General features: G+C 43.5%; 1 protein-coding gene across 1 annotated transcript in view; it reads right to left on the reverse strand.

Annotated features, from left to right (window-relative positions):
* LOC138960427 (innexin unc-9-like) overlaps positions 1-23,213 on the reverse strand; it is a 105,931-nt gene that overhangs the window by 19,096 nt on the left and 63,622 nt on the right. Inside the window, exon 2 of the mRNA XM_070332337.1 lies at positions 1,067-1,367. Within this exon, the coding sequence (XP_070188438.1) occupies positions 1,067-1,367 (301 nt within the window). The remainder of the gene's footprint in view (positions 1-1,066; positions 1,368-23,213) is intronic.

Consider the following 23,213-nt stretch of genomic DNA (forward strand, 5'->3'; position numbering starts at 1 on the left):
TGGGGGCACACAATGCTTTGTGGATTTCTCCCTCTCTCTCCTATTTGCCTCGATTAAAGCCACTCCAGTTGTCATAATTAGGGTCGTTACCGTACAATTACTTGTTACTCTGGCACAATGCTAATTTTAGCTCGAAAAATGGACTTTTACTTGACTAAAGCAAAGACTGCTACTCGGCTTTGCCAAGAAACATCTCGAATAGAGCTATTCTTGAAAGGGACCTATGACTAATAATGTTTGGGTTACGTGTGAACCTCAATTTGCTACATAATACTAAGTGGACAGATGTACGTTTTACGCCTTTGTTTGCCTGATTAACATAGGTTAGTTGTCATCCGCTTTTGTTAATTTTCTCGCTTGAGTATATTATACATCTGTATCGAATATCGCTAAAGGCGTTTCAACTCACAAACATGAAAACAGGTGAAGAGTGGCCAAGAGTAGATTAACAATACGATTAGTTAATGCAAAACTTCGAAATGCCATTTCAAGACAAAAACAGTTTAGGAACAGAAGCAAGATCAAATAAGACCACATAAGGCACACAAATAAGAGGTTGGGAAAACCCCGGAGATGAAAAGCCAACCTAAGAGGGGGAGGAAGTAGAGTAGGAACAGATCAGCAGAAGGTAAAGCCATGTTACAATGTTTTTCGATTATCTAAAGGAATCCAATGCTTCGATGAAAAATAATGCCAACATGTTTAGGGATTATACATTCTAAGTGTTTTCGTGGAAATGAATCCAAAGTCCTGAGTAAAATGTATTTATATTTCTATGTTTCCTCAATCGAACATGAATTGAGTGTGTTTTTAATTATAACACGTTAGTAAAAAAAAAAAAATTGCTAAAAAACCCACTTATTTACAAACAATGAACCCAAGGTCTTTACGGACAATGAAGCCAAACCGTTGCCTTAAAAGGAGCCTAGATTGTTAAAACGTTGTTAAAACATAATTTCACCTTTAGTGTGTGTGTGTGATTTTTCAGTTTTTCCCCCAATGGGAAATGAAACAAAATGTCCATGGACAAACCAAAATGGAGGGACTGTGAAAACAGAGGCCTCACCCTTCTCCCTGAATAGCACTGCCAGTTAACTCCTCGTACTTTCCCAGGCCATCCTGCTCGTCTCCATCCCCGCCACCAAGCTGTCCGTGGTGGCGGTGGTGCCCGTGATGGTGCCCGTGGTGTCCGTGATGGTTATGGTGATTGCCGTGACTGTTGCCAGCGCGGGCTTGGTGTGAACGATTGTTGTGCGACTTGCCTGCATGGCCGGTGCGACGGCCTTTCTGCATGGCAGGGCTCATGCGCCACTGATTAACGGGCTGGACGGTTCGAGTCCCTAGCCCCGAGAGGGCAGCCTTGGCCGCTGAGGACCACACACGCACCAGTGTTTTTGATGGTTTTTCCTTGGGGAGTTTGATTCACATCTTCCACGACACAAACGTCACGGTGTTTTGGTAGCGTGGGTTTCCCTTAACATCCGTTATCTTGTTCTCACCCTAAACTGGACCATCTTACACTCTGGATCGGCGTTTTTGTGTGTCAAAGTATTTAATGTCCGATAATGTGACCTTAGCACCACTTTCTTCGACGTTAAATTTCAGAATGATAGCGCTGCCACACAAAATAATGTCGTGTACGGACTTACGCGAGTAGGAGTACAAAGTGTCATTGTTTACATATTTGAAATTGACCTCTTTTTATGTTGATAGTTATGTATAAGTCTTCAGAATTTTCACTGACCATGCTAGAACGTCATTATGTTTACTGACTGCTGCCATTCAATTTATTGGTAGAATAGGGGACAATAAACACAGACAGAAAGGAAAGAAGAGGTGACCAAAAGACAGACTAGGAAAAAGACTATGATCTAAGTGGAAAAAGTTGGGCCAAAAGTATAACAAATCATTTATAATTATAATCACATCCTTATGAAATAATTCAGTTTGATTAAAAAACACCTTACAGCTTTTTTGTCCTATTTTAGAATTTAGCAAACTGTGATAAGCCTAAATTTGCTCTAATATCATAAAATACATTAAAACAAAAAAATAATCAGTGTTAATATTCAAAATATATCAAGCACTCCCAATACATTGGAAACTATAACATGTTTCTGTTCCTTTATTGTGTTTTACTCTGAATCTGAGTCACTTGTTGTCGATGGCAAAGAATAATGGGAAAGACATCAACGACAGAGAGCAGAGAAAGTGCAAACGCCTCATACGCAAGCTGGGACAATGGATTCCCTGATGCGAGTCTGAAGTTGCGAAAGAAAACCATTATGGCTGACAAGTCCCTCAACCTAAGGACTCTTTGCTGTCTCAGCTGAGGACTTGCCCTTTTCTCTACAATCTATTTTTGCCGATGTCCTCCAAGCTGCGAGTCTTCCGCCTAACCAGAGCTTATGGCGGGCAAAGCCGACGAAAACACTTTGTGCGTCTTTGTTCTCCCCAAACGTCAACTGCTAAAGAAAACAATGGGTTGCTAGAGAAGCTTTAATGCAGCAACGTTTTCTTGTTTCTTGGATGAAGAAAATATTAGTATGATTGAAGCGAGAAGGACGAACTAATGTCAGGCAATTAAGCATTATTTTTTGTTCAGAAGCTTACCAAGAGAGAGTGAGAGAGAGAGTGTGTGTGATTGAGAGAGGCAGAGTGAGAAGGAAAAAAAAAGACACAGGGAAAAACCTCACAGGGTAAACTCAGGCTAGCCACATGCCTAAAAAGCACAAACAGCAAAACTAAAAATCACAGTCAAAGCAAAAAAACAAACAAACTATGCACGCTCAAAAAATAATAAACACAAATAAAATTAAAACAAATTCACGTCACAGATTACTTGAAGTGAATGATTTACACACAAACAATGCAGTGATGAACAAAAGCAAACACCGGCGAGTGATGTGGAAAGGGCAGATTATTCAAGTAGCATGTGTAACATTTAAAGTGGTTAAGTAGATATGATAAGCATCAAAAAGCAGAATATTCTCAAAGAACAAGCAATGAACGGAGCAGTAGAGTACGCACCACAGTGACTCGATCATTCTAGTAGAAGGCAGCTGACGTTTGCATGGTTTTTATCCAACACGGGAGCGACCCAATCTGAATGACGAAAGAAAAAGTTTCACGAATTAGGCCTCAGGCTTAGCTTTTAATCTTTTCTTCTTTTGCTCTCTGGTTTTCTCTCACGGTACTACTACTGCAAGATTCTGAGGCATTATTAACACACAGGAACAAACTTTGAATGAAAAAAAAGAGTAAGAAAACCGCAAAGCTCACATTACCTATACACTAACTTTTCATTGCTGTGATCAACGCCTCAGTCAGTGAAACATTGTTTACGAGAGGTGTACACTCTCCTAGCCTGTGAACAGGTTCTACATTCTCTACTCTTTGGTAAAAGTGTAAAGAGTGGATATGTGTGAAGCCGATCTCTAACACTGGAGTCCAAAAGACACGGTGATATTGTGCTGCGTTGAGTAGTGACCGGATGTAAAGTAATCCCACACTGCACTTGGCGGTTCAAAAACATTACTTCCTCCAGCATGGTGGAAACACATTTACAATTCACACGCGTTTAGAATCATATTTCCTTTCATGTGAATATGTTTCACCACTGAGATACCCCCGACGACTGCACCTACTACAACAGAAGACCGGAAAGTGTTCGGTAGCATGATATATGGCCAGAAAGACCGGCTCCCGGCCGTCACGATGGACAGTGTCCAGAAAGCGATGAGGGACGGAGTGGCGAAAGACTGCCTTGGCCAAGGTCCCAGCTTACAGCCTGCCCCGGCCCTTGCGGGAGCGTTAGGTGTGACAGGAACAGTAAACAAAGGCCTGCATCGATACAGGGATAATATGCATCATTAGCGCAACTGAATCATTGCTCCGATGAGACCGGGAGGCTGCAATTGGCTCCGGCAGCCTGCGACCATCTCACGGGACAATAGTGGCGATTTGCTGGTGTTGGACATAGCCTGTCTGTACGACCACTCTTAATTGCTACTTTTGTTCACGGCTGGAGGCCAGGGGTCATTTTTAAAATTTACTGTCCGTCATACCTAGTGGCACCAGGACCAGCTAAGAATTTGGCTCTGCATGTATGCTTCCAATTAGCCCCTTTTTGGGAGAGATGGGGGCTGGGGATGGGGGGGGGGGGGGGGGGGGTGGGGGGTGTTAGAACCGATGAGCAGGTTGAAAGGATTACACACGAGATTTTATAAACAACACGACAATTCCCGGTGCATATTTGCGTCAGTGGGGGTATCTCAGTTTTCCGGTAAAAATTTGTTTCACAAACTTAACCTAAACGGTTTAGCATTTTTTTCTCCAGAAAAGAAAGAACTAAAGCCCGAAACTATGGAAGTTTTGTCCAGCAACGACGCATTACGCAATGCTATACCAATCAGGAACAGAATTAGAAGAACAAGTATTTTTCGAAAAAACGATTTGAAATGAGAATAGAAGCAAAAATGAAGCATCCGTGAAACTTTTCTTTCGTCCATCACGTGTATAAAATGAGACTTGACAAACTAGCGACGCAAGACAGGAAGCACACAACACATACAACAAGTCCCATATCAAAATATGGTTAAAACAAATTCAACAGCGTACGAAGACAAAACGAGCGAAAACTAGACTACAGTAAAATCGGATGGTAACAACTAGCTGTACAGTACAGATGAAACGAGGCCAAGCAGTATAAAAAATGAAAGCGAAACGGATATACTGAAAAATAATTAGGGCAAGTGGTATGTGGATTCTATCGTGTTTTACTGCGGCTAGTCTGAGCGGTAATTCGGTTACTAGAGATTGCGCGCACAGTAGCGGAATGCCATGTTTAGTGTTACAATAAATCCGTCATTCATAACTATATTTGTCCTACATTGCATCGCAACGTCAAAGCTAAACACTATATCTCCATAGCGCGGCGGATGTTTTTGCATGCTCCAGAGTATATTTTATCTCTACTTCTATATTCCCTTATATTGTCACCCCTTCTAGCACAATATCTAATATCAAAGGTTTGAACGGGAGAATTTCTCCGTTTAATTCGTGTCAATGGAAACAGTAGCATCTAAAAAAAATCAAAAATAAATACATGGTTTGTATGTGTGTGTGTGTGTGTGTGTGTGTGTGTGTGTGTGTGTGTGTGTGTGTGTGTGTGTAAGTGTGCGTGCGTGTGTGTGTGAGTGTGTGTGTGTGTGTGTGGGTGTGTAGGTGTGTGTGTGCGTGTGGGTGTGTGGGTGTGTGTGTGTGTGTGTGTGTGTGTGTGTGTGTGTGTGTGAGAGAGAGAGAGAGAAAGAGAGAGATAGAGAGAGAGAGAGAGAGACAGACAGACAGACAGAGACAGACAGAGATAGAGAGAGAGAGACAGAGAGAGACAGAGAGAGACAGAGAGAGAGATACAGAGAGAGAGAGAGAGAAGAAAGAGAGAGAGAGAGAGAGAGAGAGAGAGAGAGAGAGACAGAGAGCGAGAGCGAGAGAGAGAGAGAGAGAGAGAGAGAGAGAGAGAGAGAGAGAGAGAGAGAGAGAGAGAGAGAGAGAGAGAGAGAGAGAGAGAGAGAGCGTCAGTATTTGTCTGTTTGATATGTTTGCTATATCGAGATGAATGCGCATTGGGGCAACTGGAACGAACTAGATCGATTTCTATCCTGGACCTCTGACCCAAAGATCATCCAGCATCCGGCCTCGTTCTCTGCAGACCCACACCTCCCCCCCCCCTCCCTTCTCCAATCTTACTCCTACTTTTTCTCTTTTAATCGTCAACCCGCAATTGCTTCTCGTGTCCCGATTGAGGTATCTCTATGCAACAGAGTCGCCGCTTCCAACCGATTGCACTCCCAAAAGTTCAGATTTCATTTCCCACTTTTGGCCCTTTTGCTGTTCATTTCTATATCGCTAACTTGATTACGTTTGTAATGTTGCTCCACTCATCGTGTGCAGCGTTTGAATGAAAGGCGCGGCAGATAAATGTCTCAACAGATTGCAGGCGGTGAAGGTAGAGCGATGAAAATGTATTGCTTGAAGTGGGATAGGAGACATTTGTGTTGTGAGGGGTCGTCTAGAAAATATAAACTTAAAACGTAAAAAAACACGATTTTTTCCCTTTTCTTACTCTACAACCCCCCCCCCCCCCCCCTTCTCCTTCATCTCTGTCTGTCTGTCTCCCTCTCTATTGGTGTGTGTGTGTGTGTGTGTGTGTGTGTGTGTGTGTGTGTGTGTGTGCATGCGTGCGTGCGAGCGTGTATGCGTATTTTGATGCGTGCGTGCGTGCGTGCGTGCGTGTGTGTGTGTGTGTGTACTTGTGCGTTCAACCTTCATTTCTAAGCATGACTGTGTTTCGGTTTTAAAATAGCGTTTGCTTGGAAAACATTCTGAGAAAAGTAAAGAATGTGTAACGACCCCGAACAGAACTATTGTAGTTCAAAGCGCTTAAAACAATACTGAGCACATCAATCAATCAATCCTTATTTCTTAACAACAGGATATGCTGCACGCAATGGCGTGCTTTCTTTTCTCTGTCTTCATACTGAATTAACATGTTTCCTTTTTGCTTCTTTCTCTTTTGAGGCCATCACTTTTTTTGTTACATTTAGTCAAGTTTTGACTAAATGTTTTAACGTAGAGGGGGGAATCGAGACGAGGGTTGTGGTGTATGTGTGTGTGTGTGTGTGTGTGTGTGTGTGTGTGTGTGTGTGTGTGTGTGTGTGGTGTATGTGTGTGTGTGTGTGTGTGTGTGTGTCTGTCTGTCTGTGCGTGTGTGTGTGTAGAGCGATTCAGACCAAACTACTGGACGGATCTTTATGAAATTTGACATGAGAGTTCCTGGGAATGATATCCCCGGACGTTTTTTTTCTTTTTTTTCGATAAATACCTTTGATGACGTCATATCCGGCTTTTTGTAAAAGTTGAGGCGGCACTGTCACACCCTCATTTTTCAATCAAATTGATTGCAATTTTGGCCCAGCAATTTTCGACAAAGGCCGAACTTCGGTATTGCATTTCAGCTTGGTGGCTTAAAAATTAATTAATGACTTTGGTCATTAAAAATCTGAAAATTGTAAAAAAAAAAATTTTTTTTTTTAAAAAGATCCAAATTTACGTTTATCTTATTCTTCATCATTTTCTGATTCCAAAAACATATAAATATGTTATATTTGGATTAAAAACAAGCTCTGAAAATTAAAAATATAAAAATTATTATTAAAATAAAATTTCCGAAATCGATTTAAAAACAATTTCATCTTATTCCTTGTGGGTTCCTGATTCCAAAAACATATAGATGTGATATGTTTGGATTAAAAACACGCTCAGAAGATTAAAAAGAATAGAGATAAAGAAAAGCGTGCTATCCTTCTCAGCGCAACTACTACCCCGCTCTTCTTGTCAATTTCACTGCCTGTGCATCGAGCGGTGGACTGACGATGCTACGAGTATACGCTCTTGCTGTAAAAATGCAGTGAGTTCAGTTTCATTCTGTTAGTTCGACAGCTTGACTAAATGTTGTAATCTCGCCTTACGCGACTTGTTGGTTGGTCTAGTTGCGTTTTTACATTTAGTCAAGTTTTGACTAAATGTTTTAACATAGAGGGGGGAATCGAGACGAGGGTCGTGGTGTATGTGTGTGTGTCTGTCTGTGTGTGTGTGTGTGTGTGTGTGTGTGTGTAGAGCGATTCAGACTAAACTACTGGACCGATCTTTATGAAATTTTACATGAGAGTTCCTGGGTATGATATCCTCAGATGTTTTTTTCATTATTTTGATAAATGTCTTTGATGACGTCATATCCGGCTTTTCGTGAAAGTTGAGGCGGCACTGTCACGCTCTCATTTTTCAACCAAATTGGTTGAAATTTTGGTCAAGTAATCTCCGACAAAGCCCGGACTTCGGTATTGCATTTCAGCTTGGTGGCTTAAAAATTAATTTATGACTTTGGTCATTAAAAATCTGAAAATTGTAAAAAAATTATTTTTTTTATAAAACGATCCAAATTTACGTTCATCTTATTCTCCATCATTTTCTGATTCCAAAATCATATAAATATGTTATATTTGGATTAAAAACAAGCTCTGAAAATTAAAAATATAAAAATTATGATCAAAATTAAATTTTCGAAATCAATTTAAAAACACTTTCATCTTATTCCTTGTCGGTTCCTGATTCCAAAAACATATAGATATGATATGTTTGGATTGAAAACACGCTCAGAAAGTTAAAACGAAGAGAGGTACAGAAAAGCGTGCTATCCTTCTCAGCGCAACTACTACCCCGCTCTTCTTGTCAATATCACTGCCTTTGCCATGAGCGGTGGACTGACGATGCTACGAGTATACGGTCTTGCTGCGTTGCATTGCGTTCAGTTTCATTCTGTGAGTTCGACAGCTACTTGACTAAATGTTGTATTTTCGCCTTACGCGACTTGGTTCTTTATGTCTCTTTGATCGTACAATAAGCTAAACACATTAACAACATGACTAGAAACGCTCTTTGCATAAGCAGCAACAGCATCAACAAAGACTAAAACCCCGAAAGGCAGTTGAAAATAGCGCAGCTCGTTTTACAATTCGATGCTGGATCCAGGCCACCATACAATGCCATTGGCCATAAGCTGGAGCTATCCCGGTCCAACTCGCTGACTGACTGGCTGAGTGCAAGCAGGACTGAACAGGCCCGGGCGCATACCGTCACACAGGGCCGCGGGGAAAAGACAAAAGAAACGCCATGGGACTCAGTCCATCTAGTGTATCGATCTGTCCTACCGCAACTACACTACAGGCTTGCCTGAGACTGTGTATTTATGGCCTGCGATTGAAAAAGCTGGTTCCAGTTTCTAGAACTAGTTCCAGTTCCGGTGCCTTTCTTGTAGATTACATTTTTTGTGTGGAATACAATGGGGATAGAGGCGAATGTATGGTCGTTGCTTTTCTGTCCGCTTCACCTCTTTGAATAAGATACTTTCCGGCACTATGCAGAGGTGGTGGGAGAGAGATTGATAGAATGCTGAAAGATACTGACAGCAAGGTCGTGGGTTGGGGTGGGGCTGGGGTAGGGGGATCATGGGGGTGGGGTGGGAAGGGAGGTGATATGGTGTGAGCAAGAGGAAAGCACAACTTGTATGAAATCAGTCACAGCATGTGGAAAAAAAAGAGAGGGAAGGAGGAGAGAGATGAGATGGGTGTGGGGGGGGGGGGGGAAGGGTGGAGGGTTGGAGTTGATCAATACTTCAGCCGTGAAAATATATTCACTGACAACTGGTGTGAGTAATATGCTGGAGAGTGTGGGAGTACGGGCAATTAAACAAAAACTCATTTTCTTGCGTGAGTAATGCGAAATTGGTAGCTAAAAGCAGTGCTGACTTGACAAGGAGTGACTGACGACTTGCGCAATCGAATTGGCGCACTGAGGTGTTTTTGTTCCAGTAGGACCGACATTGAAGCAGTTTTGGCAGGTTACTAAAGCAACAATGCAGCCAAAACAATCACGGCATTTATAAATGGTCTTCAAATCAGCATTACGTACTTGTAACTCGTCCTCATAACAACTTGAGAGAGAGAGAGAGAGAGAGAGAGAGAGAGAGAGAGAGAGAGAGAGAGAGAGAGAGAGAGAGAGAGAGAGAGAGAGAGAGAGAGAGAGAAAGAGAGAGAGAGAGGGGGGGGGGGGGAGAGAGAGAGAGAGGGGGGCAGAGAGAGAGAGATAAAGAGAGAGAGAGAGAGAGAGGAGAGAGAGAGGGAGAAAAAGAGCGAGAAAGAGAGACAGAGAGTGAGAAGGAGATAGAGAGAAAGCGGGAGTGAGAAAGAGGGCGCAGCAATACCAGAGACTGAGAGAGAGAAAGAGAAAGAGAGAGAGAGAGAGAGAGAGAGAGAGAGAGAGAGAGAGAGAGAGAGACGGAGAGTAAGAGAGAGAGAGAGAGAGAGACAGACAGACAAACAGAGAGACACAGAGATGAAGAGAGAGAGAGAGAGAGAGAGAGAGAGAGAGAGAGAGAGAGTGAGAAAGAGAGAGAGGGAGAGAGGGGGAGCGCAGCAATACCAGAAAGAGAGAGAGAGAGAGAGAGAGAGAGAGAGAGATGAAGAGAGAGACAGAGAGAAAGAGAGAGAGAGAGATAGAGAGAGAGATAGAGAGAGAGTGAGAGAGAGATAGAGAGAGAGTGTGAGAGAGAGAGAGAGACAGAGATGAAGAGAGAGAGAGAGAGAGAGAGAGAGAGAGAAAGAGAGGGAGAGAGAGAGAGGGGGAGCGCAGCAATACCGAAAGAGATAAAGAGAGAGAGAGAGAGAGAGAGAGAGCGAGAGAGAGAGAGATGAAGAGAGAGAGAGAGAGAGAGAGAGAGAGAGAGAGAGAGAGAGAGAGAGAGAGAGAGAGAGAGAGAGAGAGCTCTACAACAGTCAGAGAGAGAAGGACTCCTCAAGCGTGCGTCACACCACTAAACAAGGCCGACAACTGCTCGAAGATCCGTGTGAAGTCATTGATTCCCTTCCCATCATAATGCAAATTTTAGACTCACGCCTCGTGCTGTATAATCAGCGCTACGCACGATATTCGCACACACACACTCCCACGAATGTTGACTTAGAGCTGCAGAGAGACAGAGACAATTTTTGTCACGGTGGACATTTTGTTAAACTGTTTTTATAAGCTTTTAGGGTCGCTTCCGATATTAATTCACGCCAAGCCCACCTTTCAAAACCATGCTTTGGTCCACCCTGGTAACAGAGATAAAAATACCTACGGTAACCCAGTTGTAACCGGACTTTATTCTTTTGTGAGATATCCCTAAACCTTACTGGATCAATAATTTTCTATTGCACACCGACAGTTCTTTTGAATGAAACACGTTCACACAGCCTCATCCAGCCTCCTTCTACAGAAATGGCCCATTTTTCCTTTTCCTGCCAACGAAATCTAATCTGTTCTCTTTCTATGCGCTGGTTGTATGTCGACAATATGGAACACTTAATACACTGCCAGTGCCCTTTCCTTGACAACCAAAATTCAGTTAAAATAACGTGCTTGTCGTTCTTTGGAGGAGAAGAAGCAGGACTGAGAAGACGAAGAACAGGAAGAGGAAAAAGAACAAGAAAGAGAATAAGAACAAGACCAAGTGCAAGAATAAGAAGAAAATAATCCTATAGATGCAAATCTTTTACACCTTTATGCTATGAAAACATCACTGTGTAGATTCAACAACTTTGTGACACGAAGAGATAATTACCAGACCATGAACACTCTTTCGCAAAGGCAACAGCTGCAGCAAGCTGAGCTGCAAATAATGCAACTGTCGTTGCCGTCTGTTCATCTAGCATTGCATGATAATGCGACCGAAGCTCCCTGCCATTATTCAATACTCAGAGGAAGACCGATTAGCCATTGCATATGTTTATACTGCACTTGGGAACAGCCGCCATCCGATATTCAACCCTGGGCCGATGACATCTGAAACGCTCTTTCGCAGACGTCGCAACATGAAATAATGGATCATTGTTTTGCTGGAATCGGGCATAAAGACGCGAACTGCCTGAGAATGCGCGCCGCTTTCAAGTCTGATGCAAGGCAGTCATATGTCATCATCAAGGTACACATTCATCGTCGAATCGATCTTCTCTACAAGAATGAATGTGTTGTTTGGAATCGATATCTTCACCACCTTGGTATTCTTCTCTTTCGCGTCAAAGTTTGACGGCTGATTTCTTCTTCGCTTGTGGGAAAAAAAAGCGCTGGCTTTGGAAGGACCGCATGAGGTTATCTTGTGTAAGTCTTGGAGGGAAAAGGGCAATGTATACGTAACGCACAATTTCCGAAACTTGAGACTGGTTTTTCCAAACAAAAGAGAGAGAGAGAGAGAGAGAGAGAGAGAGAGAGAGAGAGAGAGAGAGAGAGAGAGAGAGAGAGAGAGAGAGAGAGAGAGAGAGAGAGAGAGAGAGAGAGAGAGAGAGAGAGAGAGAGAGAGAGAGAGAGAGAGAGAGAGAGGGAGAGAGAGGGAGAGAGAGGGAGAGAGAGGGAGAGGGAGAGAGAGGGAGAGAGAGGGAGAGAGAGACAGGTAGACAGACAGACAGACAGACACATCATCCTTCCAGAACACGTATCATTACAAGTTGTACTCTGACCACACTTATCTGTACATATGCTCTCTCTCTCCCACTCTCTCAGTCTCCCCTCCCCCTTTCCCTCTTCTTCACCATTTCCCCTCCAGCGAAAAAAGGATCTGTGCGCGAGTGAGGAAGACAATGCGAAGTGAAGGTCTCTTTCACAGTGAGGAGGTGTTGGTCCTCCCCGTCACAGGCAGCCGTGCTCTAATGGGGGTCACGGGTAACAGGAAACGGTCATGCGTGATAGATGGGAGGGGAAATTGGCTCAGTTAGATGCGTCTGGCACCGAAAAGAGTTACCTCCGTGCGCCGGGGAGGGACCGGCAGACAAACCCTCGGAAGGAACAATGTCCGGTTTCTTCAGGAAAGACTACCACAGTTCTCTCCGCCTCTACGGCAGGAAGATCATGGGTCTACGCTGGGTTGGGGTTGTCGTGGAAATGTGACAGTAGGGGGCAGACTGAAGAGGTCAGTGAACAAAACGCAAGTAGACCGACGCAGGCACACGGACACAGAGATACACGTACTAAAACATGTACAGAAACGCAGACACAGACACAGAGCCACATTCTAACAAGAGAGAGCGACATAGGTAGTGTGAGAGAGAGAGAGAGAGAGAGAGAGAGAGAGAGAGAGAGAGAGAGAGAGAGAGAGAGAGAGAGAAAGAGAGAGAGAGAGAGAGAGAGAGAAAGAGAGGGGAGAGAGGGAGGAGAGAGACATAGAGAAAGAGCGAAGAGATAGAGAAAGAGAGTGAGAGAGAAAGAGAGAGAGAGAAAGAGAGAGAGAGAGAGACAGACAGACAGACAGACAGACAGACAGACAGACAGACACAGAGACAGACAGAGAGAGAGAGAGCGCGCGGAGCCTCCCTTCTTTCGCCCCGAAACCAAGAACAGCAACTCAACAGGAACAGTGTTTGAGTGGAAGATTCGCTTTTGGAGATGAGCTACACGAGTGGACAGCCGTAGAGTCACACATTGGGCACCTAGCAGATGGTGCCGAGGGAATGAATGTATATAAATATATAACAAAATCAAGGAAAAGAAAAGCCAAACAAATAATTTCAAGTGGCAGCCCAAATTTTCGACCTGTTGCCAGGCCTTCCTCAGGGGAGGGGCGTGTCATTCTGCGAGACGCCAATTCATGCATCAATTACTAAGCAACACAATACCATGGTTAATTTAGTTACGACTCACAAAGCAAATATTTCAAAGATAAAGTTTACATTCAAGCTATATATATATAAAGGGAAGACATGAGAGCTCTGCCCCTTGGAAGACAAACATCAAAAGCTGTACACGAGCTGATTGTCACTTCATCTTGAGCAATATGTAATGAGCACCGAGAAAGCATCATTGTGAAAGTTCATAAAGATATAGAGCAGTGTCCAAAAACTTACAGAGAAGAATGATAAACATAGTCAGTACACTTAAATAAATTAAGCAAAACTATAACAAAAAGGCGTGTGTACTGACAAGTATATCATTCGAACCAGGAAGTCGACATTTCCTTCCTGCTTAAATTCAGCGACATTTTCTTCTGCATCAATTACGTTCTGTCCGTTAAAATAAGTAGGTCATCTTTCGCATTCATGACAATGGACAAAGCCGTCCCAATAGCTCGGGGAGAATCATCGTCGCCAGAGACAGAGAGCCTGTTTACTGTCGCTCAGAAGATGCTTTGGTAGCTAGCGGCGCGTGCATTGGACAATGCCAAAACTTTGTGTTTGAATAAAATAAAGAGCTGTGGGGGAAACACATTGAGATGTTTTGCTGACACTTGTGAGCATGTTTCAGGTAAAGCATTTGTTTAAAAAAAGTAAATAACATCAACAGCAACTTCAGGTGAATCAACAGCAAACTACAAAAATAAATAAGATGCACGCTGCATTTGCAAGGATGTTAAAACATGATTGCAAGGAATGTCCTTTTCAATTACGCCCTTTTTGTTCTTCAAGATAAACTTTGTTTTGTTCATTTCGCCTTTTTCTTTGTTTGTTTTTAATTTTATTTCATTCGATTCGTTCTTTTTCTAAATGAAGGGGAGACAACAACAAAACAAAAAACCCTAATGTTAGTTGTTCACACTTTGCTTCGAATAATCGAGTTAGCGTGTTCACTTTTTTGTACGAATTCCCTGCACTTCCATTCCCGTTGGAACGGGTGTTATTCGACACAGACAAATATCGATCATTGAAAATGCTTAGGGAAAAGCTATAAGATACGAAAGGGAGATCTTTCCCTCGCACAGTGTGTCCTGGTGCACATTGAACTCTCCAAATGACTTTTCCTACTCTCTGTGGGATTCTGATAATGTCTTTTGGACACGACTTCAACGGTCGGTTACGAACACATTACGCGCTGTACGAGCTGCACATCCATGCTGGTAATTTACAGCTCAGGATTTTTTGTTCTTCGTTTTTTGGGGTAATTTCTGTGTGTTGGTAAATTTGGTGTCCAAGTACATTTGTAATACGCACACAACAGTATTATAACTTTCTAAACTTTTATTTATTTGGAGACACACACACACACACACCCACACACACACACACACACACACACACACACACACACACACACGCGCGCGCGCAAACACACACACACACACACACACACACACACACACACACACACACACACACACACACACCCATGTAGTACTCATGCTGACATCAACGGCTGTTCGAGGTGACGTACAGGAAATGACGCAACAAAGACGCATCAGAACTACAGTGGTCTCTCGGCTTGTGGTCAAAAATGCCAGCAGACATCGAAGCTACTCTAATTTTAAAGCTAACTAAACGTGTGAACCAGCGAAAGCGGCGTCAACATCTAGGCTAGACAAGCTTTTCTAAAGACACAAGTACATCACTTTATACAAACCTTGTAACAGTATGCATCATTGTTAGACCAGCATCCCAGTGTTTGAATTGAGGACACGCACACAATTTCTGAACAGTCTAGGAGGGCACAGCAGTTCTTGCACAAATTAAACTCGTTAAAAGCTGCTGAAACTCTCGTGTCAAATCGATGAGGAAAATACTGTCTATGGAAATGCACACACACCGAAACATTTTCCTTTACATTCGTTGAATGGCCATACCAATTGTTGTATGCATGGTTTCCAGTCTTGAAAAAAAGGTAGCGGGCTAATATTTAGCGGAGAGAAAGGCACGAGATCGATGCCGATGGCAAATAGTGACAGTGTTTGCTTTAGCCGACACAGTGAAACTTTAAAATCATAGAACTACACAGTCCATGTCAGCATGTTCATCATTTCCCTAAAATGTTTTCAGAGAATGATACAGTGGTCAAAGAAGATCACGACTGTTACACTCCTTGCTGCAATCGATCCCGTCAAACTGTAAATCATAGAACTACATGTATGCTGACACGTTCTTTGTTTCTCTGAAACGTATTACATACTAATACAGCGGAAATACCATCCTTCGTGCCAGCACCACATCACAGTTGAATCTCATAACACGTCTGGAACCACGAAGAAGATTGTAATTTCCTTTAGCAGTCTCATCCGGCAGTACTATACGCCCTCAAGAATCCACGGCAGAAAAAAATATCTTGTACTGACGAAGGAAAGTAAATTAGAGAAAACCCATTCCTTCGTGCTCGCCTCAGGTGCTAATATGTATTGGGTTTTGCGATATGGACTACTGCCCTGCCCCAGTCTCTCTGTGTAGTAGGCAAAGGAAGGAAAGATCCATAATACTCTGAGTCTACACACTATTTCATTTGCCGAGAGCCAGAACGCATTTTCGCCGGAACACCAATGCTCGCTGGTATCCGTTGGTCTTGGTAACCGTTATCGAATAAAAGAACTGGAACCACTACGTCGCCGTTTTTTCCTGCCGTGTACATTCTGATCGCACCGCCATACCTAAAATCGATAGCAAAATAAAGTGAAACACGGCTGATCGCGTTATACTTTGGGGAAAAACGTCCAGGCGCGATCACGATGCATGTAGGCTTACAATCAATTATCTAAATTTAGCTGTGTAATTGTTTTGACGGGAAACACGCGGAAAAGATTGATTTTTGAATAAACCGCCCAGTACTTCATGGGAAATTTAGGTTTTAGAATGTCAGTCTGACAGTGACCAAGAAGAGAACCAGCTACTTCCTCTTGATGCAACGGCACATGGACCTCGTCAGAACAAAAACAGCAGCTTACTCGTTTGATCCCCTCTAGTCTCTTGAAGTGACATTGCGTACACAAGCAAAGGGTTTAGTCCAAAAAACACAAGGACACAACACGTCCCAGAAGAGAGGCAACACCTAGCAACAGATGACCCCAATCCTGGGGATCAGTCCTGGGGAACTGGAGCATGTTAAGAGGACCATGTCAGCTTGCATGTCCGTCATGACAACACGGACTCCAGACACCAAAGTCACACCTCCGCCCAAACTATGGCCCAAGGCAAACCACGCCGGACCGAGGAGAGACACACGTTGAGTACACTCAGAAATTGTTTCACCCTTCTGCACTCCCACAAGCACTAACTTCGCTAAGGCAACGCTTTCTATCAGAAATTCAATCACACGTGTGGTCTCGTTGACAAGTTTCCGCGCAGTCCACATTAGGTGAACATTTTTAACAAAGGTTTCGTCGCTAGAGCTTGAGATGCACACTGCAGGAAATCAGATTCAGCCTCCTGCCTTTAACTGGGTTTGACTCCCTGTGGTATCATCAACCTTCGTGAAGTGGAAACGCGCATTGATTCTCGGTCAAACTCTGTGGGAGGCTTGCTTGCTTCAATAGTGCCGATACGCTGGTGGTGCCCGGCTTTTGTGAAAGGGTAGCGTCAAATTTTGGAAAATTCTTGAGTCAATTTGGAGAGACGCTGGATGGTCAACTGTGAAGACCAGAAAATGGAAATGGTAACTGACGGTCGAAGAATTCTGGAGAGCCCTGTGTTTGAAGTAGTACGATCAACACAAGTCAGACGGTATACAAGACTTTCTGGGCCACGTACTTTTCAGCCAGGCATCTGCCTTTTCTCATCAACGACGTTTAGAAAGTGAGTCGCCTTTCTGGCTTTCTCCCGTTAAGGTTGAAGAAATATCACCATTTTGATATGTTAAAATATTCTCTTTAATGTGCAAAAATGCAGCAACATCATGACATATCCGTTGCATCGGTATACGAAGTTTATTCTAGGCTTTGTCGAAAATATAGCATACACGAAGGAAAGGTACCCACTCAAATTGCTCACGAGTAAAAACCAGTACAAACCAGAACTGGCAAAAAGAAATAATTAAAAAAAAAAGTGGTACCGAAACAAGAGAAAATCTCACTTCCTGTACAAGCTATTCAGTGACCCTCAGAACTAAAAAAAAAAAAAAGGAGGAGAAAAACGTGGTACCCAAACAAAATCAAGTCTCATTTCACTGAGCAAATACTCGAGGCACCGATGCGCACGGCTAGCTGCAGAGGGTGGGGAGCCTCCTATACCCCTCCTCCTCCTCCTCCCCTGTATCGTCCCTCAGGAGTTTGCCTACAAGTCACGACACGAAGCAGGCCACAGAACTCATTTGCAGAAACAAGTTGACAGCAAACACCTCGGTAAAGCGCGCCTGACGGATGGCCTTCGCTACGTCACGGGCACGTAGGACGTGGCTAATGAGCAGAGCAGAGGGGGGACTGGGAGGAAACGAGCGATAAGTGCCTAACGACAAGGATCCGGCTCGGGCAACCCACCGGCGACGGGCACCACCACGCCACCGTCACCCAACCGTCAATACTTGCAGTCTCCCTCCTCCCCCACCCCCTCTCTCTCTCTTTCTCTGTCGCCCTTCATCGACCAACGACGGAACGTGCGGAAGGAAATCTGACCTGGTACTGCGGTGCAGAGCTATATGATTTACTCAGAACTGCTTTTTTTCTTTTTTCTTATATCTATATATTTTTGTTAAAGTGTTGCTGGTTTGCTTTACCAGTAGCATATCCGTCCCTGGAGTGTGTATAAGCTTCTCTGTCATAGAACGGACAAACTTAAAAAAAAAAGTCTGAGTAAATAAACCAAAGCGTTGCAGGTTATCTGGGATTACAGTTAACTTTTTAACGAGCATGAGAATTGAATAGATTTAAGAAGAGAACATATTGATGTGTTCTAAAAGCAATGCTGATCGTCTTAAACCAAAATCACAGACAGTTAACGATGCTCGTAAACCAATTCACTGTTCAATAAAAACGATATTAGCGGCTTTTCAATGGCACAAGAGAAGAGACCTCAACTAGTAATTCAACCCAAGGCTGAACTGTAACAATGGAACTCTTGATTGGTTCTGAAAGCTGTTCTGGTCTTTTAAATACGACTTCTAATTAACTCGTCGCTTCACCGACACCTTATCAACAAAATGTTTCTAAAAATCTTGCTAGGATTGAAAAAGGCCTGTATAACTATACAACTGCTACACGTTTACAATGACCTAAGACGAAAAAGCTGTAAATATCTAAAAATATTACCAGAATGAGGCTTGTAGCTACTGTTTTACTTTGAATGAGAGTGATTTATTATACAGGTATGATTAGATTCTGACAGTGAATTTATAGAACAGTCTAAAAATAGTACAAAACTCGTGAATTACAGTCAGTGACAAAACTGCAAAATGATTGCTTGTCAGACTCAGAGGCATAAATTATCGTTCCCGTTCACCCAATAAAAGTCCAGCACAGCGGGTCGTTCTAGGACAGGTACTAGACTTCTTCAGCGAGCCAAACAGGTGCGATCAACGCACAATCAAAGTTTATCTATTCAAGAGGGAATATTCTAAAACGTTCCACAGTTTCTGGTTGCAGTTTGAAGGCGTCTTCCACATTCAGATTATGATTGGATTACACTAGGCTGACACTGTCTTCATGATTAGCGGTAACTTACTGTGCAAACTCTGCTACTGCTCGCTTTACAACTATGGGAATTAGTTGTACAGATATTTAAAGAGATTTTCGGGTTTTTGTTGGGTGGTCTGCAGGCGAGAACTACGACTCGCATTTACAACACAAAGGCTGGACAGAATTAGGGTTTTACTCGGACGTATATCGACCAAGCATGCCTGAAATCATCTGGAGAGTTAAAACTGATAGTTGTACTATGGTCTCTAAAGTTTGAGGAGTATGTTTGTCAATGCTATTTCTCATGATCTATTCTGTGGCCATTCTGTGACCTATGATTCACTACCAACAGAACATAGTCTTTGGTAAAAGACGACTCAGCACTCGAGGGGAATAAAAGTAGCCGAAAAGCTACAAAAACCCAACCAGAACTTGAACAGTTTGCAGTTGGTAGAAAATCAAGAGGGTATCCGTTGGACAATTCTGAAGTTCCGATTTTCCACGACAGCTAAATGTCAACACCTTCTCTCGTTCAGATGAGCATCGATCTCATGTCCATGGACGGTCACAAAATCCACAGCACAGAAATGACACTGCAACGAAACGAATCCAGAGTATGCGTTAACTTGGCCATCTCCTTTGGAAACTTCATCTGGGTCGAAGACCTAATCCTGTACGCTCTCGGCAAAGTTAACGATGCTTAAGGGACAGTCACACCTCTTCATTCAAACCCACCTCCGACATAAAGCAAGGTGGTCGTTCGTCCACCCTTATACTTGTGTGTGCACCCACACTCAGTGCTTCTACCCCATCCACTTTGTTCCCCCGGTACCCAGCATGGAAAACATCGTGACTCTCTGGCCAGCGTGGAAAAAAAGTCCGCTCGATACAGTAAACATTTCTCGCCTTTCTCCCCAAGCTCTTATCGACCATTTTGAGGTCCTGGGTGTAGTCTTTGCTTCAGGCTTTGGGACAGAAGAGAGAGAGAGAGAGAGAGAGAGAGAGAGAGAGAGAGAGAGAGAGAGAGAGAGAGAGAGAGAGAGAGAGAGACAGAGAGAGACAGAGACAGAGACAGAGACAGAGACTGCGTGGGTTGGGGGATGTGACTGTATGGGGGAAGGCGCTTGTAGGAGGAAAAATGATAATGTCGAACAAGTTTAAAAGGCTTACAGAATGGTGCCTGTTTGTGGTGAGGGAGAGAGTGGGAGAGGGAAGGGGAAGGGACGGGGGACGACTGACGTTAAAGTGTGATCGGCAAAGTGGGGTTGGTTGAAGGTGAGGACACTTAAATGCTACATGTCGTTCGGGCGTCCTGGTCCTTTTTCAAACAATGTTGGCTGAAAACTAAATTTAGTAGGTCATCCACAGTTTACCCTTCCTCGGCCCCACCCCTTTGAAAACAAGTGTGAGCAAGGAGGCTGGTTACAGTGGTAAAGCATAACCTACAGCAATTCGACAAAAAGCAAAAAAGCGAAGTTTTTTTTCTTCATAACTGCTGTAGAGCATAATTATGAAAGCTTCAACATTTGAAAACTACATCGTGCATGCCTTTTTTACTTCTTCTTCTGCGTACCTTGAGGTATAATAACAGAAAGACCAAAACGTAAACATCCAAAAGCTACCAGGTCAAGAGGTTTTCCAATTCGCCCCAACCACAGAAAGTGCAGCTCACTTATGATGTCAAGTGCCTAGTCGGCAACTTGGTTTGAAGTCCTTTTGCTATCATGAAAGATAGAGCAATGTTGTTATTAGATAAGACGCTGTTTGTTTCCATTTAGAACACATTCTTTGTTCCTGGAATAAGATAAATACAGTCAAAACTCAGCGAAGATGTGTACCCAAGCACTATGTTAATGGCTATTAAGAAAGCACACCAGCATCCGTCTATTTCCATGCATCCTCAAAGCACACCCACTAAGATTGACAGAACCCCAATATCTTGCCCAGGGTGTTGCCGTTTGAGACCTGAAGTTAGCCAGTAATGAGTGCGACAACAAGAAAAAGAAAAGACAGTCTTCGTTTCTAAAAGCCACCCTTTGTCAAACGCTGAGGTTAAGAATTGGAACGAGCAACAGTCGTTCATTTATTTTTGTTCTAGCTGCTCGGCCAGATAAACAAAAAATTCCAAAGAAAAGGAAATGAAAAACATCAACGTGACTTTCTTCATTTTCTTCTCTTAAATGCAATGTGGCTTGAATCTGGCGCACACATGCTCCCAAGGAATCAGTTAAAGAGACAGTTTAGAGAGAGAGAGAGAGAGAGAGAGAGAGAGAGAGAGAGAGAGAGAGAGAGAGAGAGAGAGAGAGAGAGAGAGAGAGAGAGAGAGAGAGAGAGAGAGAGAGAGAGAGAGAGAGAGAGAGAGAGAGAGAGAGAGAGAGAGAGAGAGAGAGAGAGAGAGAGAGAGAGAGAGAGAGAGAGAGAGAGAGAGAGAGAGAGAGAGAGAGAGAGAGAGAGAGAGAGAGAGAGAGAGAGAGAGAGAGAGAGAGAGAGAGAGAGATTGCATGCGCCTACAACGAGCCGGCCCCAAAATCCGGAAAACGCGAATTGAATCTACCGTTTGAAGATGTTTTCCTTTCATTTTTCTTCCGCAAATTTGGCCGACAGGCGTGCTGGAGCTGGAGAGGAAGGGGGTAATCAAATATTCCATTGAAAATCGGAGGCAAAAACTTCCACGCTTTGCAATCGAACTCGCCAGAAAGATGCGATAAAGACTGCGGATACGTGATAATAGTAGGGGGCAAATTCGCAAAGGCAACGCAAAATCTAAGGGAAGACTTTTCCTGAATTTCTGGCCCCCGGCTTCGAAAGACCTAGATATAGCTCCAACAGAAGTTGAGGATGTTGAACGTTAGTGCTAAAGGGAGGTCAGATCGGAGTGGGATTGGGGGGGGGGGGTGCGGATGTGTGTGTGTGTGTGTGGGGGGGGGGTGAAGTGGTGGAGGTTTGGCGGAGAGTGTATAGGAGTAAGGGGTGAGGAAAAGGAAAGAAAGATACATCACTGACCGGAGTGCATGTCGTACAACTACAAGCGACGCCAGGAATAAACTAACAATGTAGTTTGATCGAATATGACCGGAAGAACTAGAACACGTTATTCATGTAAAATAGAGGGCAATAGTAATATTGGGAGGATAGTTACAGGGGGAGAGAAAGAGGGACAGAGCCACAGGCTGGTTGTGGTCAACCACGAGTCGTTCAACCCAAGGAGAATTGGGGTGGTAGTCGCGTCTTGCAACCTTTTCAAAGGAGTAAGCCCAGAAAAGTGAGACACATAGGTGACAAGAGTGCGTGTTGTCTAAATTTCTCCTCGGAAGACATGGACAAAAAAGTATGGACTGAGAAAAGAACACGAGAAAGGAGAAAAGAGAGCGGGACAAGGAGGGAAAGGGGGCAGACAGGCACGACACGGAGTACTGGGGATGGTAGACCGTGTCAAAAAAGGGACGCAAGATGCCCCAGAACCTCTGCATTGTACAGTCCATACGAGGGGAGAGTCTGAAAGTCTAGCAAGAGTTCTTTGTCCTCTTTGGCCGTCACTCTGGTCCCGGGACATCACAAGCCTCGGGATGATTGCCGCTCCGGTTCCTGAGGAAGAGAGGGTTCACAAGGCACGGCCCACAGGGCTCGTCTCGCAAAAACCTTATTAACCAGGTTAGAGAAATATCATGCTGAACTCTCGGAGGCATCGGGATCAGCAGATGGTGCAAGTTTGGAAGCCCCTGAATTCATTTTATCTCTCTCTCTCTCTCTCTCTTTCTCTCTCTCTCGCTCTCTGTCTCTGTCTCTCTCGCTCTTTCTCTCTCTCTCTCTCTGTCTCTGTCTCTCTCTCCCTCTCCCTCTCTCTCTTTCTATCTCTCTCGCTCTTTCTCTTTCTCTCTCTTGGGAGGGGTAATTGTGTGCGTTTAGAAATGTGTTAACCCCAATTGAAACAAGCCAAGAGTCTAACATGAAAGAAAAACAGAATTAAAAAAAACAAACAAACATGTAAGCCAGCAATAAAGCGATCTTCCAGCCATTCAACCGGCAACATATTTCATCAGAAATAATCTCGTATAGGGAATGCCAGCCTTTGTGCGGATAAGAAAAGAAAGTCGGGAAAGTATTGTGCAAGGTTCAAACTCAAAAGAGATCGAAAGTCGCCTAAAGCCTCAAAATGAGACAATCAGGCAGTGATCTCAAACAGTTGGCATTATTGATCAATCGTCAGCAAACCCCCCGAATAGCAACAGTAAAAACAAAAATAAATGAAACCTCATAAAATATTTACACG

This window comes from Littorina saxatilis, linkage group LG2 (assembly GCF_037325665.1).
Source record: "Littorina saxatilis isolate snail1 linkage group LG2, US_GU_Lsax_2.0, whole genome shotgun sequence".
Lineage (NCBI taxonomy): Eukaryota > Metazoa > Mollusca > Gastropoda > Littorinimorpha > Littorinidae > Littorina > Littorina saxatilis.